The following is a 20,931-nucleotide window of genomic DNA, read 5'->3' on the forward strand; positions in this document are numbered from 1 at the left end:
ATCATTGCATTTTAACATGCTAATAAAACAATTCTCAATATGGATGTTGTGTCTCAAATCTTAAGTGAAAACAACTTGTGTTAAACCCAATCTGTGTGGAACACTGATTTTATAATTAATTCTTTACTATTTAAATGGAATTACTTTTATGATATTTAAAAAAAACATTTATTTGTTTTTAGTCATTTTAACTCTATTTACTGTCAGTGTTTAATTCAGATAGAAATTATGTGCTATAATAGAGAAGAGATTTCTGCAAATGTATTAATTCTTTACTTCAGTACATTGTATACAACTGTGATAACTGCAGCCATTATAGAGAAGTAGGTCCCTTGTCCGTAACTTCTAGGGGATCTGAAATAAGTTAAAGACACAAGGGTTTGGTCACCATTTATAGAAAATGATATTATCGAATTGCCCTAAAAGACGTAATCAAAGATTATGCAGCTAGAATTGGAGAAAGAAATTTATTAGAGACACATGTCAGTTCATAAATATGTTACTTTTCTGAATTTGACATTGTCATATTTGTTAGCTTTTAAAAATTTGTGATTTCTTTTGATTTATTTTCTCCTTTGGAGTTTGCTTTTGTACTTACTTTTTTATTCATAATGTATTCTTTTTCAAATTAAGAACTCCCAAATTATTTGACCTCCAACCTTAAAAAGTTGTCCCTCCAGGAGCACCTGGGTGGCTCAGTCAGTTAAGCATCCAACTCTTGATTTTGACTCAGGTCATGATCTCACAGTTCATGAGATGGAGCCCTGTACCGGGTTCTGCGCTAACGGCATGGATGGAGCTTGCTTGGGATTCTCTCTCTCCCTCTCCCTCTCTACCCTCCCCAACCCATGTTCTCACACACTCTCTTGAAATAAATAAACTTAAAAAAAGTTGTCCCTCCATAATCATAGTTACAAAGAATCTTCAATTCTGCTTAAAATCTTATTTTGATTTGTGGTGGAGAAATCACACATCTGCAGCATAAATTTGGAAATTTTGAGTTGAAAAGAATTAAAGGATATATGAACATGGGTGGATGTTTCATATATTTTCTTACCTGGTAATTATTCCTGTAGGAGAGTTTGAACACATTGCATTTTATGACAGCTTTAATTGTAAGCTTTGTGACCAAACCCTGGTGTCTTTATTAGAGTTATACTGAATTAGATTTATATGTTAAGAACAAATAAATGAAGGAAGGAGTTGTGGGTAGTGAAGTAGTTTGGGTCAAGCTGTATAGGTTTATTCTTGGCCCATGGGCAGATCAGTCCAGCTCAGGGAAACTCACGGTAGCTACCCTGAATCACCCAAGCAGCCTGAGTCAACACCTGGGATCCAACCTAGACTGATTGAAACAGGATCTCTGCTGTTTGTGTTTCTTTTTTTTTTTTTTTATTTTTTAAAAAAAATTTTTTTTCAACGTTTATTTATTTTTGGGACAGAGAGAGACAGAGCATGAACGGGGGAGGGGCAGAGAGAGAGAGAGACACAGAATGGGAAACAGGCTCCAGGCTCTGAGCCATCAGCCCAGAGCCCGACGCGGGGCTCGAACTCACGGACCGCGAGATCGTGACCTGGCTGAAGTCGGACGCTTAACCGACTGCGCCACCCAGGCGCCCCTGCTGTTTGTGTTTCGATCATATGCAGTTTTTAAAAGTTCCTCCCAGATAATTTTGATGCAAAAAGAGGTTTGAGAACCCTTGGACAGCTAGAGAGGACAATATATTATGAATTCATGAAATGGGGTTGGAAAAGGATATTCGAAAAAGACTGGCAGCTTTCTATATTAGGCTAAGGAGTTTCTTGATGGTTTCCTGTAAATAAGGTGGAGCCACGAAGCATTATATTTTACTGGTTGCCATGATTGTCTGAGCCCAGGGTAGTTGCATCTGTTTAGAGATTTGAGACCTTTCAGGGCAATAGACATGGAGGGAAAGGAAACATGTAGGATTTAGATGGATGTGGCGCAGCCCTTTGTACTCATTAAAGAATGTTATTCCACTGTATACATAAACCACATCTTTATCCATTCATCAGTTGATGGACATTTAGGCTCTTTCCATAATTTGGCTTTTGTTAAAATGAGAAAGTATGAAATCCTGCCATTGTCAGCAATGTGAAATAAGTCAGTCAGAGAAAGACAGACAGATACATGTTTTCATTCGCATGTGGAACTTGAGAAACTTAACAGAAGACCATGAGGGAAGGGAAGGGGAAAAAATAGTTACAAACAGAGAGAGAGGGAGGCAAACCATAAGAGACTCTTAAATACAGAGAACAAACTGAGGGTTGATGGGGGGCAGGGGAGACGGGAAAATGGGTGATGGGCGCTGAGGAGGGCACTTGTTGGGATGAGCACTGAGAGTTGTATGTAGGCAATGAATCACGGAATCTACCCCCAAAACCAAGAGTACACTGTATACACTGCATGGTAGCCAACTTGACAATAAATTATATTTAAAAAAAAAAAGAATGTTATTTATTCATTGTTTCTCCTGGAGTAGATGTTCTAATCCCAGATTTAATTTTCCAGAATACGTTGGAGTTTTTGTACAATGCTTTCTTCTCTCTTTAGGGGTGTTGGCTGCATCTTTGTTGAAATGATCCAAGGAGTTGCTGCTTTTCCAGGAATGAAAGACATTCAGGATCAACTTGAACGAATATTTCTGGTAAGTTCTTTACAGAGTGCTGCTGAGAAAAAATGGTTTCTAATTCATCCCTTCATGACAAATTATACAGTGATAGTGGAAAATAATTTTAAACAAGTTTATTGGTTGTCACATTTAATTCTAATATATATTTGCTTTGAAAAAGCAGGAAATTAGGTAAGTGTTGTGTTTTTAAACTACTGCACATGAATAATATGCCAGAATGGTAGGAAACAATAGGAAGTCAGCAGCAACATAGAATAGTTGGTTAAAATTGAGGGCTCTAGCAGAAGAACTTCAGCAATTTATATAGATGCCCCCCCAATTTGTATAGATGGAGCTTAACTCCATCCCATCCCTACCCACTTAAATGTGGGCTTTGATTGGTAACTTTTTTTCTGTCAAATGGAGCATGGAAAAAGGGGAGTAACTTTAAAATGGAGAACTGGCAAATTACCTTAGCCAGATCTTTAAGGCTAGCATCATCAAAGATTAGTCATGCTGGTAGCACATACCTTTGATATAATGTGCTGAGAATGCCACTTCAGCTCTGTGGCCTTCCTCTCAAAACAGTAACCCCAGTCTAATCACGAAAAACACATCACACAAACCCAAATTGAGGGACATTCTACAAAATTCCTGACTGGTATTCCTCAACACTGTCAAGGTCATCAAAAACAAAGTCTAAGAAATTGTCATAGCCCAGAGGAGGCTAGGGAGACATGACAACTCAATGTCACGTGGTATCCTGAATGGAATCCTGGAACAGAGAAAGAACCGTAGGGAAAACTAGTGAAATCCAGGTAAAGTGTGCAGTTTAGTAAACATCAGCATACATTTAGTTGTGACAAATGCACCATTTAATTTAAGGTTTGTAACAGTATAGGAGAGTGGTGAGGGGTATACAGGAATTCTCTACCATTTTTCAACTTTCCTATAAACCTAAAACTGTTCTCAAATGCAAAGCATTTCAATTTTTAAAAATCTGCATAAAGAGAAAATAAAATGTGTTCTGGTGCCAGATGATCTGAGTTTATCACCTGCTCTGGGTTTATCATCTTGGGCAAGGATGTAGTTATCTGAGCCGTAGTTTTCCTTGGGAGAAATGAAGGCTAATAATAGCACTCACCTCATAGGTTGTTTTGGGGAATAATGGATTTATACACATAAAATGCTTTTAGAGCTATGCCTGGCACATAACTAATACCCCATAAATTATTATTTTTATTGAATCATTTTATACTGAATATTTTTATTCAGTAGAACTTCCACATTAGCTAATATTCATATAAACCTATTATTTAAAACATGGAATCAGAACTAGGCAAATTAAGGGCTCTGCTAGAAGGATGCAAGCTATGTGCATTGTAGCAGTCAATCACATTATCATACTTTTCCCTTCTTTAATAAAACTCCTGTATGAACTCACTGGGGCAAATTTCAGTATGGACCATACCAAGAGATGTACTTATTCATTTAGTTATGCAAATGCAGCATTAAATTCAGCTTTCATATTAAGTATAAGGACCCAGGAAGGTGCAGTGACATGAACTGAGACTCCATCACTACTGTGTTCACCTTGACATCAGCAGTAAAATGAATAGAAACAATGGACAATGGAAACTTGGAAATCAAAGCACAAGTGATTCCTCCATGCTGTATCCCATATCCCAGAAGATCCTGTAAATTATAGCAGATGGACAAATATCAGAGTCTCTAATATAAAAACCTTCTAGGTGTTGCCATATTGATTTCTTCTCCCAGAAGCTCTCTGTATCCACTTTCCTTTAAGTTTTACTTAATTATTTTTTATCCATAAATTCCCACACAGAATGTTTAAGTAATGTCTTATGATTATAAAAATAATGCATCTTTGTACAGAAAATTTCCAATACCAGAAAGTATAAAAGATGAAAAATCACCCTTTGTCCTATGAAGCAGAGAAAACTACATGCAGTGTTTTTATATGTAACCTCCATTTCTACACATTAAGAAAAATTGAATCATATTTTATATACTTTTTGTAACTTTATTTTTTCACTTAACAATATGTAATTAACACCTTTCATTGAAAAATGAATCTTGAAATTTATCATTCTTAATGAGAAAGGACTGTTTCATTGTGTGGATGAGACATTATTTGCTTAATCAGTCCCGTATTAGTAGCTTGGTGCTGCCAGATACATCCGTGCATAGTGATCCTCTTAGTTAAAAATAATTATTAGAATTCAAAGTCCTTAATTCAATAACATTTAATTTTCATAAATTTATTGACTATTCTTAAACTTTGATCCTTTCATCTAAAGTCGCGAAACACTTCATTCTCTCTGTCCCTAAGAATATCTCTTACTGAGTTGACCTAGGCTGTACTGAGACTGTAGATTAGGACAAAAATATATAAAATGGAGCTTTCCCATCTAAGAATAAATTGTATTTATTTATTAATATTTTGTGGTCCTTTGCATAAAGGTACAGTTTTTATAAATATTTTCTTTTCCTATTTTCTACTTAAGCTTTTGTTTTCATTCAAGTATTTTAAAGAATTTTCCAGAACTATTTTCTTAAAAACATAATAAATTTGTTTATTTTTTATCATTGAGAAAAATAGTAGGAGAGGGAATATTAATGGGTTATGGCTTGATCATATAGATTTTTATGCTAAAACATATCTTCAAATATTTAGCCTTTTAATTTATTTGAAGCTCAACTATAACAATAATACCACTTAATTATATTCTGAGATTAATTTCCTAAACTTTACATTCAACCTAACTGTTCACTGTCTGATAATTATTGAGTAATGCTTATATAACCTTGTTAACTTCAAAAGAGAATCACATAGAAAGAAATATCTTCGTGTATACATTATTTCAGGATGAATTTGAAAGAAAAGAAAATGGTTATATAGATGAGATGTATGCTATAGCAATAGAACCAAACAATGAGTTTCATAAGAGCATTGTTTATTGCTATAGCTTAGTCAAAGTTTTCATTTTTATATATTATTTTTATAATGCAGTGATTTCTAATAGGTACTATCTTGTTGGATTGCTTCCTGTTTGCAGATTTTGCTATTTCTTTTAATTTTATGGCAATAATTTCCTAATTTTATGGGTATTCAGAGACCTTTGAGCTATGACTAGGCTTTTAATAAGTCAAAGAAATAAATCATTGAAGATTTCCCATAGGAATATTGGTACTATAAACGATTTGCTTTTGTTAGAGCACAGAGACCCTTTAAATGCAGATAAACATCATGATTGATGCTAATAATTTCTTCATTTACTCCAGTTTTTTTTTTACATATGTAATGTTTTTAACAAGTGAAACGTCCCTTTGGTAATTAGGAGATAAAGATCATTATCTATATACAATTGCTGCTTTAGAATTAAATAATACTATGTTTTACTCAGAAGAATCAGATATGACCAAAAAGAAAAGAATCTATAAACTTCTTGTGACAGTAAATGTTACCATCTTAAATACTTAGTTCCTCTACCAAATTGTTTAAATTTGCAAAAGTTAGCTCTATGTCCCATGAAACAAGAAGACTCTCTTGGGAGTTGTGCAGTCATTGGAAGAAGAAATTTTGCTCACCCAGTATGGTTGAATCACTGGGAAAAAATGCTTTTCTTTGGTGATCTTTTATGTCTGGTCTGAATCAGAATTACTGTTAAAGGGCGATTAAATCCACTTTCACAGGCTTCTCATATAAATTGCCGGAGACTCTTTTCTAAAGTGGCAGTTGTATATCTGGCCTCTGGTAAAGCATGGCCAAAGAGATAATCAACTTTGAGAAGTCATGAAACATGGGATTATTTGGTTTGTTTTGTATTTTACTACAGGGATTAAATCCATTCATTCGCCTGTGAACTGTGTATAGAAAGGTGGTTGATAACTTTGAAGAACACAATTAATAGCTTATTACCCAAGATAACTAATATAATTAACTCCCACACACTGAGTCTTTATAACAAATATGAAAGGCAACAAAGATCAGCCAGTAAAGCCCTTATATTTCTCTTCTGAAGGTTTTATTTTTCTTGTTTTTCTCTTTCCCTCCTTCAGTGGAAAGGAGCAGTTCACATTTTTAACAAGTCCATTGAGTTTATTTCTGCAACATAATAACTATATTGATATATATTAGGTGAGCTGGCTATGCTACAATCTGAGATTTCACCATTAAATCATTTTCCTTGAAATTGTGGTGCTCATATGCAAGAAAGAAGGGAAGTGATGGAGGTTAGACAAATTGTATTCAAGACATTTTGAATTGCCAGGTGAATGGGCACCTACTTCTCTAAGCAGTAACTCTTCTGTTAGGTGAAAAGAGTGATTTATATTCATTTCCTCAGCATTACCTACTTTTTAGTGCAGCATGATGTATTCTATTCACCTCCATTAGCTGCAAAAATAAGCAGTAGATGTATTCATCCTGGTAAATCTATATTCAGAGTGACAAAATCAGAACTAATAAAAAAAATTTGTATTCTAATCACATTGTTCTGAATTGAAAAAGAAATCCACTTGGTGGAACCCTGGGAATATGCGGCTCACTCACTTCACAGCAGCTGAACAAATGGCAGGGAATGCTTGCACAGCTGCCTGGGACCTTTGACAGACGCCTCTGGGTTTGTGTGGCTTGTGGCCCAATGTACAGCAGCCATGACAGAAGCTGGCATGAGTTTGTTGTGGAGACCTGCGCTTGATCTCCCTGCCTTTGAATGTTGATAACCCTGAGGAGGTCACCTTTCCCCATTTTCTAGGTCTTCTGGCTTGCAATGAAATTTCTTCACCAGTTGTTTGTTAACCTGTTGTGCATTAATTGATTGGTACAGTTGCTAAAATGTTCCTCTTCCTCATACATATGCCATTCAGAATTTAAAAGTGCGTGTGTGTGTGTGTGTGTGTGTGTGTGTGTGTGTGTGTAAAAAGAGCCACTTGAAACTTTAAAAATGATTTACCAGCCTGGCTTTTGAGTCAAAATCTTCCTTAAGCCTCTGTGTTTGGCAGGGGACTAACTGTAGAAATGAAGTCTTTAGATTCAGTTCCAGTCCTTGTTTCCCCATCCTGGCTCTGTTTCCAGGATCTTAGCTAGAACGATAACCCTGTGACTTCTGGACTGGCTAGAACAGCCATATAGAAAGTAAGAGAAAACTGGTGGCCATTACTTTTGATGGCTGTTCCCATCCGAAGAGATGTAGGAGCCACACTGTTAAGATGGACTGTTGGGATCACAGATTGTATCATCAGCACCATTATTGGATTTGCTTGAGGTCACTTCTGGCATACTTCTTCAGCACTCACTTTGCAGCACTAGACACAATGGAGATGTAAAGGAATTGTACACCATGGTGTCTGCCCTGGGGAAATTGATGACAATCAAGGTGGGCAGGCAAGACATATTTTTAAGAATAAAGTCATGAACAATTGCTCAGCAGCTGGTCAGCTGAAGGGAGACCCAGTAACAGGGGCAGATCCTGTACTACTAGTTAAGATACTGAACTCGAAATGTTAAATATTGGGTGCTAATCCTAATTGTTGTTTTCCATCCCTGAATAAGTCACCTTTTCTAATTGGAGTGTTGTTTCTGCATCTGTAAAGGGAGAAGTTGAACTAACTGATTTCAACAATGTCTTACAGATCTAACCTTTCTTAATTACAAAAAAATGCATGGAATTACAGGATTACGCATAAGGGCTGTGGGTGTTTAAAGAGAAAATTGCTAAGAAAATTTTTGTCAAGCATTGAATAGAGGATAAGATTTGAAGTGGAATAAGGGAGACAGGGGACATCAGGTAATTGTATAAAAGTGCAGTGGGGACAGTAGGAGTCTGTCCTGTATGGTGGAAGGTGAAATTGGATGTTCAACACTGAACTTTGATAGATTGAGGACTTTTACCCTATTTTTATCTATGAAGTAATAAGGAGATAATATAATTTTTTTTAACCAGAGTAATAATGTTAAAATGACATTTTAGGAAAATTAATACAGTATGATATGATGATTAAACTCAAGCTGTATAAACACTTACAGAAGTAGAGAACTAAGCAATATAGGTTGGGGCTGAGGATATTGAAAATATTAAATAATAATTTTTAAAGTCAATTTTAGAAAAACAAAGTGGAAGAGATAAATTATAAAACCTCCACCTTGGAACAAATGCTTCTTTTAATTTGTACATGTTTCTTCCAAGCCTTATCAATAGGCATTATCAGTGGCTGCAATCTTTTTCACAGTGTTAAGTTTATACAAACTAAAGCAGTTAGAAAAATTAAAAAACAGTATGAAATTAAATGAAAATCACTATCCAAAGATAAGCAGTATTAAGCATTTTTGTATTTTCTTTTCTAGGTTTTCACTATTAGGTTAATAATAAATTTATGGGTTTTGTATCCAACTTCTCTTTATTTTCACATTAAATAGTGTGCAGTTTCCAAGCCATTAATATGTATTTGAAAATACTATTTTAATTATACTGCAATATCTTATAAATGTGCCCAAATGTACTAACGCACTGCCCTGTTACTAAGGAATTTGCTTGCACTTTTTATGCTACACTAAGCATCACATATTATTATCCCATTCAGTTCTTCTTTCAGCAAGGATTATTAGCCACCTATTCTGTGCCAGGCACTGTGCCTATGGGCGGTGGTAAGACACAGTCCCTGCTCACCTCGAAAGTACTGTCATATGGGCTACATTTGAACAGCTTCCAGAAAGTCACATCGGAAGGATATTGTTGCATTCCCACAAATAGCACAAAAGTGTTCCTCTTTCTCCGCATCCTCATCAACATCTGTTGTTTCCTGTGTTGTTAATTTTAGCCACTCTGTCAGGTGTGAGATGGTGTCTCATTGTGATTTGGATTTGTATTTTTCTGAGGAAAAGTGATACTGAGCATGTTTTCATGTGTCTGTTAGACATCTGGATGTCTTCTTTGGAGAAGTGTCTATTCATGTCTTTTGCCTGTTTCTTCATTGCATTATTTGTTTTTGGGTGTTGAGTTTGATAAGTTCTTCATAGATTTCAGATACAAACCCTTTATCTGATATGTCATTTGCAAATATCTTCTCCCATTCCATTGGTTGCCTTTTAGTTTTGTTGACTATTTCCTTTGCTGTGCAGAAGCTTCTTATCTTGATGAGGTCCCAATAGCTCAGTTTGTTTTTGTGTCCTTGCCTCCAAAGACATGTCTAGTAACAGTATGGAGGTTCCTCAAAAAACTAAAAATAGAACTACCCTACAACTCAACAATTACACTACTAGGTATTTATCCAAAGGATACAAAAATGCTGATTCAAGGGGGTACATGCACCCCAATGGTTATAGCAGCTCTATCAACAATAGCCAAATTACAGAAAGAGCCCAAATGTCCATCAAATAATGATTGGATAAAGAAGATGTGGTATACATATACAATGAAATACTGCTCAGCCATCAAAAAGCATGAAATCTTGCCATTTGCAACAATGTGGATGGAACTACAGTGTATTATGCTAATAAGCACAATAAGTCAATCACAGAAGGACAAGTATCATATGATTTCACTCATCTGTGGAATTTCAGAAACAGATGGACATAGGGGAAGGGAAGTAAAAATAAGATAAAAACATGGAGACAAGCCATAAGAGACTCTAAAATACAGAGAACAAACTGAGGGTTGCTGGTGGGGGGTGGGGAGGAGGAATGGGCTAAATGGGTGAAGGGCATTAAGGAGGGCACTTGTTGGTATGAGTACTGGGTGTTATGTAAGTGATGAATCACCGGATTCTACTCCTGAAACCAATACTACACTGTATGTCAACTAACTTGAATTTAAATAAGTAAATTTTGAAAAATATTTTAAAAAATAAAAATAATGAAACAAGTAAAAAAAAAAGAAGGATTTCGTTACAAAACTGTTGTGATATATCTTGGATATAAATGATACAGAAGAGAAAGGAGTCAAAAATAACTTCAGAATTTCAAGCTTGGGAAGCAAAGTGTAGATGGGGACATTGAAAAGGAGTCCCTGTGGAGGGGAAGAAAAAGACAGCTCAGGTTACTGGACTTCATATGGCAGCAGGCGACCCCAGGTGGGGATGTCCACACATCATACAGAACAGAATCAGGAGAAGGATGAAACTCAAGGGATCAGTGTTGGGTCCCAAATGCTACTAGCTCTTGAATAATGGTGGAGGGGGAAATGCAGTGAGCACTGCTTAAGCCTTACAGACGTGCATGGTTTATGGGAGGTGACAAGTAGGGAGCTAAGCCAGGAGAGAATCAGTGCAGTGACATGAAAGCCAGTGTAAGGGTGAATAGCAAAGAAGTGAAGGATAAGAAAGGCCGGGCCGGGGGGAGGGAATCACTCCCTCCAGGGAAACTATAGATCAGTTCAGGTCTGTTTAGCTAGTGGGTGAAGTTAGGAGTGCTTCCTGTCTGTGTTCCCTCTGCGTGTTCCTCACACTGCCTGTATAATATGTGGCACACTGTATTTGCTCATTAAATGCTTTTAGACCAAAGACAGGAAGAGTTTCCTGTCAGAGGAATGGAAGAGTCAACACAGAAAATACATCTGGGTTTAATTAGAAAAGTTTAGACTGTCCATGGTGTTCAAAGGAGACATGCTTCTCCTCAGTGTCTCAGGGGAAAGTGAGGTGGGAGCTCAAGAGAAGCACGGTTTGAGCCCCTCCACTCTCGTCTCTGCTGTCATTAAGATTTTGTGTGTGAAATATATCTCACTGCTGAAAGAAAGGTTGAAAACTCCTGGACGAATGATATCTCAAGATCCTGTCAGGTCAAGGTTCTCTGGGAAAAAAAGACCAATTGGAAGAAAAATGATGCAGAGAAATCTGGTGAAAATGAAGATATTAGAGAAATAACACTTGAGTGATTCATACATGGAGATATTCTCTGGATATTCATAAAAAGAAAAGTTCTGTACTAATTAATAAGGTAATAGAAATTTTGGTAGCAAACTTCAGTAGGGTCATTTGTCATAAGAGAAACAAAGGACAGTAGAACAGATCACTATAGAATAGTCAATCCGATTAATTTTGCAAAGAAACTTTTATTTGAATATTAGCTGGTTGTTTTGTAGAAATTTGAATTAGCTCACTTGGTGAAAAAGTATGTTTACCATGAGTATTCTGGCATTTGCATTATAGTGTTACAAACTTTCTATAAATGGAAAATTAGAATATTTTCATTAAATCATTCACTTTTTCATGAAGTTATTAATATTTTCAACAAATATTTGTTGTGTGGTTACCATGGGCTACGTGCTCTTCCCCATTCTGGGGAGATAGCAGTGCAAAAAACAAAGTCCCTGTTTTCATTTAACCTGTATTCTTATGAAGGAAGATAAATAAGAAGCAAATAAATGCATAATGTGTCTCATAAGTGTTGCAGGAGAGATGCTACTTTACATACCGTGTTCTGGGAAGGTCTCTCTTACAAGGTGATACTTGTGCATCCAGTGAAGGTAGTGAAGGCACAAGACATGCAGATATTGGGGATCATTCAGGTGGAGGGAGTATCAATTTGTGTTTCCTTAATGATAGCAGTATCAAAATCAGAGTTCTCAAGCCAGAATTTGGTGAATTAAGTATCCTTGTTGCTAGTGCGTTGATGTGATTTCTGATGCTCTTGTTACTTCGACTTCCTTCATGTAAAGCATTTCCTTCTGTGAGAAGTCCTCACTGCGTGAAGGACTGTATCTGCTACTATTCAGACATCTGAACGAATCAAGAAAGTTAGTTGAAAGTACATCCCTGTGTATGTTTCAGGTTGGAGTTATGCTGGAGCTAGGGATTTGAGCTTCCCGATTTAGTTCACCAGAAATAGTGGTATAGACAGAAGATAGTGGGAAATGTTCTGTTTTGGAGAGTAGATGATAGCGTAAAGAAGAGAAAAGAGAAGGAATATATAGAGAATTCAGAGAGCCAGAAAGCACTTTTTTTTCTTTTTTGGAAAGGCAAAAGTAGAGGAATTTCAAGAAGGAAAGATGCATCAACTGCATCAAATACTACAGTGAGGTCACTGGAAGATGGTGCTGAGAAGAGCCCACTCGCTGGTAACTTCTAAGGGAATAGTGCCAACGGTGTTGGCTATTTGAAGTCACATTACAGTGGGCTTAAAGAGTGAGTGAAAATTGGGAACACTGAGTATAGACAACTTCTTTGAGAAGTGGCTGAGGGAAGGTGATTAGATGTCAACTTAAGGTCATTTTAAAAATCAAGATTTATAAATTTTATAATATGTCATAAATATTTTTAAAATAATGAAGACTAGGATGTTTGTAAGGTAAAGGACGCCAAAGATACAAGAAAGCACATTTGATGGATCAAAGTATTGGAATAGGCAAGAGCAGATGGGTGCCTTGACAATGTGGATGAAACATTAGTTTTGCTGAAAGATAAGAAAGAAGAAAGGAAGATTTAAGTAAATATTGTAGAGAAGTAAAAAGGAATGTAAAGGCATCATGATCTACACGATTGGGAAATGAAGGGGGGTGACTAACAGTGACATGCATATATGGGAGGATAGATGTTGAGGGGAATGGATAGTATTTGCAATGTTGGTGTAATGCCAAATGGTTTCTAACTGGCATTAACAAGAGAAGAAGGTAGTTGCTGACAACATTTGTTAATCAGTTGTCAATTTGAGACATTATTATAGAAATAAAAATGCTGTATTTCTAGTTTCTCTGATTTGTATCAATTTCCTATTTACACAGGATTTCTTTTAAATATATCCATCCACCTTTAAATATTTCCAAATTATAGTAGTCTTTACCAAAGACTTTTCTGGAGGTACGCATCTGTGGTCTAACACTCTTAAATGTCTTAGAAATGTTTGAACGTAATATCTCCCTGTTTTATGTTACCTGTGTAACATTTTTGTTATCTGTGACTTTATTGTCAGTATAGGACTACTCACTGACTACTGCAGTTATCTCTTGTCATGTAACCACTTCAAAACTTTGGGTTAAATCAACAACAATCTTTTTTTTTTAATTATTTGCCATAGTTTCAGGGTCAGGAATTCAGTAAGGGAGAGTCCGGGCTGTTCTGGACTTGGGGTCTCTCAGATGGATGCAGACAGATGGTGACTGGAGCAGAAACAGTCAGGAGCCAGAGCAGTTGGGGATTGGACAAACATCTCTCTTCATTGAGTCTTGAGGTCGTACATGGATTTTCTTCATGTGGGTTAGTTTGAGCTTCCTCATGGTATAAGTTGGGTTCCAAGAATGGGTGTCCTAAGAGGACCAGATTGAAACTGCATGGTTTCTCTTAACTTAACCTCAGAAGTCACACAATAACTCTCTCTATCCATCAAAGCAGTCACATTCCCCCACCCAGAGCCAAGGGGAAGGGACATAGACGCCAGTTCTAGATGGGAAAAGTGTCAAGAATGCTGGAGCCATGGTTTAAAACTGCAACACTGGTCACATAAATTTTCATTAGGGCATATCACCAAGTCAGGCTGATAAACAGCTTTCTGGGAAAAACAATCTGGGAAAAATTTGATCAAGCTCCTAAATTTTCTTTTTGGTTGTTTTTCCACTCCCATACTCTTTATAGCCATTACAGTACTGCTTCCTGTGATAAATGAAAGCGTGAATTGTCACAGGGTGTTACTTGGTAGGTCATGAGGGCCCTCATTTGCTCACCCTCCTTTTCTTCCTTACTTGACTAACAGGTTCACAGATGTGTCAGACTAAAAAAGATGGTGAAAAAGAAGCCATAGTGTGACATATCTGAGGACAAGAGAGGAGGTGGTGACACTTCTTAGCAAATCCTCAGACAGAATGTTATCCACAAAGTAGATTTTTATAACTCAAATTCTGCCATTTTTTTTCCCATTTGCAATGTGCTTCAGCATGTAAGTCTTTTATTCTTCACAGTCTCACCTATGTTATCTCTTGTGGTAGGCAGCATCTAAGATGGTTTCTAGTGATCTCCACCTCCTGGTATTTATGCCCTTGTGTAATCCCTTCCCCTTGAGTGTCAGCTGGACCCAGAGATTTGCTTCTTATGGACTATGGCAAAAGTGATGAGATATTTGATGTGATATTAGTTACAAAAAGATTACTACTTTCTCTGCTCTCTTACTGTCTCACTGACTGACTAGTCTTTTTATTTAATTTTCAAGTTCTTATTTAAATTCTAGTTAGTTAACATATATGGTAAATTTGGTTTTAGGTGTAGAACTTAGTGATTCATCACTTACATGTAATACCCAGTGCTCATCACAAGTGCCTGCCTTAATACCCACCACCCATTTAGCCCATCCCCCACCCATCTCCCTCCGTTAACCCTCAATTTGTTCTGTGTAGTTAAGAGTCTCTTAGGGTTTGCTTCCTTCTCTTTTTTTCCCCTTCTCCTATGTTCATCTGTTTGTTTCTTAAATTCCATATATGAGTAGAATCATATGGTTTGTCTTTCTCTAACTATTTTACTTAACATAATACACTCTAGTTCCATCTATGTTGTTGCAAATGAAAGATTTCATTCTTTTTAATGGTGGAATAATATTCTATTGTGTGTATATGTGATATATATATATATATAGAGAGAGAGAGAGAGAGAGAGAGAGAGAGAGAATGTGACATATATATATATACACGTACACACACACACACATATATATATATACATGTATACATGTATATATATATATGTGTGTGTGTGTGTACGTGTATATATATATGTGTGTGTGTGTGTGTGTGTGTGTGTGTGTGTGTGTGTGTGTGTATCTTCTTTATCCATTCATCAGTCAATTGACATTTGGGCTGTTTCCATAATTTGGCTATTGTTGGTAATGCTGCTGTAAACATTGGGGTGCATGTGCCCCTTCGAATCAGTATTTTTGTATCCTTTGGGTAAATACATAGTAGTGCAATTGTTGGGTTATAGGGTAGTTCTATTTTTAACTTTCTGAGGAACTTCCATCCTGTTTTCCACAGTGGTTGCACCAGTTTGCATTCTCACCAAGAGTATAAGGGTGTTCTCCTTTCTCCACATTCTCATCATTGATTGACTCTGAGGGGAACCAGTCCACATCTTATAGGTTGTTCTGTGGAGGAACCCACTAGTCACAAAACTGATGTTTCCAGCCGGCAGCCAGTGAAGACCAAAGGGTTCGTAATAGCTTCATTAGTTCTGTGAGTGAGCTTGGAAGTAGATCCTCCCCCATTTGAGCTTTCATGTGAGAACACAGTCATAGGTAATAGTTTCCTTGGTGCCTTGTGAGATACCCTGAGCCAGAGGTACCCAGCTAAGGTGGGCCTGGGTTCCTGACCAACAAAAACTGTGAGATAATAAATGTTTGTTACTTAAAGCCCCTAAGTTTTGGAATGACTTGTTCTACAGCAATATATAACTACTACATCTCCTTTGGTCCCATGACCAAGAAAGGGGAGATACTATTACTCTAGTTAGACAGTTGAGGGAATTGTCTTCAAAGATTATATGAACTTCCCTAAGAAAGACATGTTTCATAAGTACCAGAACTGAGCTCAAATTCTAAATCTGATGACTCTTCCACAAAAATACTTTTTTGTTTTGTATTTGTTGTTTTGTTGTTTTTGCTCTGATTCATAACCAGGAGTGTGTGTTAGAGTGACTTGGGAATCATTTCCTGTATATTCATTCTTTGGGCCTCACTAGGGGCCTTCCGAATCAATCTCCAAGGATGGGACCATATGCATTCTAATAAACAAGAAGGCCTTGGTTAATGAGTCCTCTTGATTAAGAACATCAACTCTAAAAGGTACATGTCCAGGGGTGCCTGGAGGCTCAGTTGGTTAAGTATCCGACTTCAGCTCAGGTCACGATGTCAAGGTCCATGAGTTTGAGCCCCGAGTCAGGCTCTGTGCTGACAGCTCAGAGCCTGGAGCCTGCTTCAGATTCTGTGTCTCCCTCTCTCTCTGCCCCTCCCCCACTCATACTCTGTCTCTCTCTCTCTCAAAAAAAGTATAATAAAATAAACATCAAAAAAAATTTTTTTAAGGTACCTGTCCTGCCTTGAAACACTATGGATGTTTTAAATTTTCTGGCCTGATAGGACAATCTAAAAACCTCGTTGGTGCAGATACCCTATCCAGAATGTAGAAATCACTATTCAGTCAGACTGAGCCTATGTTTCTTATAGGGGTACTTTTAATATGACCCTCAAGAGACCTGCCCATATAACAAGTATATTTGGGAGTGTCTTTCACATGGCTTTGTGTTAAGAATATTAGATGTCTGGGGCACCTGGATAGCTCAGTCAGTATAAGCATCCAACTTCAACTCACGTCATCATCTTGCTGTTTGTGAGTTCAATCCCCATGTCAGACTCTGTGCTGACAGCTCAAAGCCTGGAGCCTGCTTTGATTCTGTGTCTCCCTCTCTCTCTGAACCTCCCCTGCTCACATTCTGTCTCTCTCTCTCAAAAATAAACATTAAAAAAATTTAAAAAAGAATATTAGATGACTGTTATTAGAATATGAACACAAGCAAACAAAGAGTTGTAATCATTATATCCTGGCACTATAACTTCTGTCTGGCTGGATCACTTGATTAATACGCTGTTTCTCTCCCTCATTTTGCAACTTACATTTTCTTATGCCTTACAAGACTTTACCCACAAAGATAAATCTGTCCACACTGTTAATCTTTTTGTGAGGCATGGGTTCATTTAAAATCTGACCTTGTATCATTTCCTGCCCAACTCCCTACAAGGAAAAAACAATTTTTCTAAAACCTTCTCAAAACATTCTATCCTAAATTGATCTCATGTCTCATTATCATATATCTTGATAAAAAGCAATGGCTGTTTGATTAAAATTTATCTTATAAAATAATCTACTCAAGTCATTGGAGCAAGTCCCCTAGAGAACAATTTTATATGAAGTCAAGTTAACAGGTTATCTGACCTTGGAGCTTCATTCGTCCTCTGTCTCACTCATCTCTTCTGACAATAACAGTCATGTTTTCTGTGTAATGTGTAGGCTGTGACATTTTTGTGTTCTTCCTAAAATCTCTTTGTTTGTGAGTTTAGTTGTACTGGAGAAGTATTGAGAAGTATCAATTTTAAATGTACCATTCAAGGAATTTTTTCTTATTATAGTGCCTGATGTAACTCAGTCTTCTGTTCACTTTGAATAACTTCTAGATATTAAAATTGTCAGCAAACTTGAGTCTCTGGGAATATATGCTTCTCCAGGACAAGATGAAATGTCACTCTGGCCTTTCATGCTAATCAACCCCTGGTAAAGATGCAAGAATTGGTTTGGGTACACAACCCATGCTACAGAATTCTAGTGCCTTCACACCTGCCAGGAGCTCCTCTTCTCTTACGTCTAATGTCCAAATACGACCCCTCCTTCTAAATACTAGAAATGTCCCCCTCTCCCCCCAGTGAATTCTTCTCTGATTTACCAATTACACATGCTCTTTCCTCTCATTGGACCTTTTGGTCTCTACACAAACCTCTCTGCTGTCTCCTTTCAGTTCTGACCTTATTGGCTATTGTTTTTGCTCTTCTCCCCTTAATTTTCCCGCAGTACAGTTTAGTATTTGGAAGGATGGGTGGGGAACAGAGAACTTTATGCAAATGAAGCATTAACATGCACTCTGACACTGCAGAGATATTGACTCATGATGATAGAATTATTGTGGATAAATTATTGCATTTCTTAAACTTCACTGTCTTCTTTTTAAAATGTGTCTTTTGAGGAAACTTTATGGGGATGGCATTAAGAACCACTTTGAAATTTAAACTCAAGTTTTTCTCCTTTTCTTTACTTGCTTAAAAATAGACGTACGTTCATATTTTCCTTTAGGTTTTCCTTTTGCAGTTCCTTGTTCTAATAATGTGTAAATCACTAGCAGCAGATGACATGTAACATTTGAATGCAGAGTCCTTTTTATTGAAGCTCAGTAGAACAAAACACTATCAGTTTGTTGTAAGTAACTTCCAGTATTAAAAATGTTTCCTGTTAGCCAAGTGAAAAGTAAAGAGCTGGAAGGTGTTAATCAAATCTTTTTTGGAAAAAAATATTAGGTTCCTATCTCAGATCCCATTTTACTCCCAATAAGATAAAATACTGTTTATCTATCATATGGAATAGTGATATGTGCACATTTTGATTGTAATATTGACTCTTGGGTGATTCAGTTCATTCAGCAGTTGTGAGTGTCCATGATACACCTGACAGTGGGCTTCAGTGAATTTCTATTTTGAAGAAGTTTGGCAAAATTTTTGTTGAGTTTTCTTTTTATTATTCAGAACTAGGAGTGCCATACTGATGAAGTCAGGAAGCTAAAATCATAAAGGAAATAAATTTGATTGCCAATTCCTTATTAATTTTCTCTCTTATAGTGAAAAATGTTTTTAGACATAAATAATCAACATACAGAGTGGCTTGTCTTATAATTTTGATCTCTTAATATGCCATGATGTCAAATTAGCTATGACATGGGAAATGTGTTAGCTTTAATAAAATTATAACTCTCTAGCCAAAAAAAAATTAAACAAATGTAGTACTATTTGTATTAAGCTCAATTTTTGCAAGCAATAAAATTGATGCTTTTACAGAGGAACCCTGTGTATCTTCTGCTCAGTTTTGCTATGAACTTGAATCTACTCTATAAAATAAGGTCTTAGAAAAAAAATACTCTAGATGCATCAAAGCATAATACTGTCTGCAAAAATCCATTTTCCTCTGCTGAGTCAAATGTAAGATTCCCCTTTCAGGAGTTTTATCTTCTTTCTGTCAGCGAGCCACTATGTGGAAGGGAATAGACACTTGGGCAATAACAATATTCATTGCTTGGCAATGTAATGGTAGGTGTGCTGGATGGGGCAGGAGATACCAAGATAAATAAAATCCAGCCACGGAAACAAAGGAGCTAATGGTATAGTAACAAGATCAATGTGAGGCATTAAAAACCTATCCATAATCAGTACTTTGGGAGAAGGGGGGAGGGATGTGGAGCATTGCCAATGATCATTTTTCTTCCTGTGTATTTGAGTTGGTATGAATTGGCTACAATGGGAGCATTCATTTAGTTGAGCAGACCTGTATCAACATTACTTCTAAAAAGTACGAGGCGCTATATTATATTATCCATCACACAAAGCTCAGTGACTTTTATAGGAAATAATGACTCTTTGGTTCAGGTCGTGACCTCATGGTTTGTGAGTTCAAGCCCCATGTTGGACTCTGCATGGACAGCATGAAGCCTGCTTGGGATTCTCTCTCTCTCTCTCTCTCTCTCTCTCTCTCTCTCTCTCCCCCTCTCTTTTTGCCCTTCCCCTGCTCATGCTTTCTCTCTCTCTTTATCTCAAAATAAATAAACTTAGAAAAGAATGAATCTTTTACCTTCGAGTTTTAAGACAGAGAGTGGCTTATTTTTTAAAAACATAAATATTTTCTGACTTACAAATAGTGAATTATTATTTACTGGTAAACCATTTTGTCTCAGCCACCACTTTAGCATTCTTTAACACCAATTTGAAAAAAAAATGACTGAGGTATTCAATGAAATGCTTTTATTTTCTCTACTAATATTTATATTTCTTTGTCTTCTAGTTTCCAAAGAAATGATTTTATTCATAAAAATGATACAAGAAGCAAGCTGGGTTTAAAAAAAAAAATAAGCCAACTGCTTACTAATTCTTTGCTCAGAAAGTTAGAGAGCTGAATGAAACACAACAGAATGCTCATTTCCTCCTGACTTGTGACTTACCATCCACTGGTGGGCCTGACCCAAGAACTGAGTTTGACAAATGCCAGGAATCTAGCCTATAATTTGAGTTTAGTGTTCAAAACCATCTATTAAAGTAAAAAGATCTACAGACATGTCTTCGACAGGCTACTTCCATTTCACTGCTCAATATTTTACTGTCTCTTCTCATGTGATCTTGCCCCCAAAACAGCTGTGCTTTACTTCTCGCTGATGTGCACATTTATTCCAGTTTGTTTCCACTGATGTCAGCTGGGCCTGACAAGCCAAGCCTTATGTTTATAGCATTGGGATAGGATCCAAGAAAGTATTAGAAGGACTTGGCTACTCCTGCAGGTACAGAAAAAAATGCTGAGATTCCCATTGGTATAAGTCACTCATTAAGGTGCCGCTCCAATGTCAAACAAGAGTACTCTGACTTTGTTCCTCCCACATACCCCAGGCTGCTCTCTGATAAATTTTTATGCTTTATGGCTGCTTGTGACAATATTTAGGGCATTTTAGAAAATAGAAAAAGACAAAGATAAGAATTCGTTTTGAGGCTCTTTCCCAAACCCTC

General features: G+C 36.8%; 1 protein-coding gene across 3 annotated transcripts in view; it reads left to right on the top strand.

The window, feature by feature from the left end:
• CDK14 (cyclin dependent kinase 14) overlaps positions 1-20,931 on the top strand; it is a 513,369-nt gene that overhangs the window by 359,021 nt on the left and 133,417 nt on the right. For all 3 annotated transcript variants that reach the window (XM_030307919.1, XM_030307920.1, XM_030307921.1), the window contains one exon: positions 2,576-2,669. In XM_030307919.1, the coding sequence (XP_030163779.1) occupies positions 2,576-2,669 (94 nt within the window). The remainder of the gene's footprint in view (positions 1-2,575; positions 2,670-20,931) is intronic.

The sequence above is a fragment of the Lynx canadensis genome, chromosome A2 (genome assembly GCF_007474595.2).
Source record: "Lynx canadensis isolate LIC74 chromosome A2, mLynCan4.pri.v2, whole genome shotgun sequence".
Taxonomy (NCBI): domain Eukaryota; kingdom Metazoa; phylum Chordata; class Mammalia; order Carnivora; family Felidae; genus Lynx; species Lynx canadensis.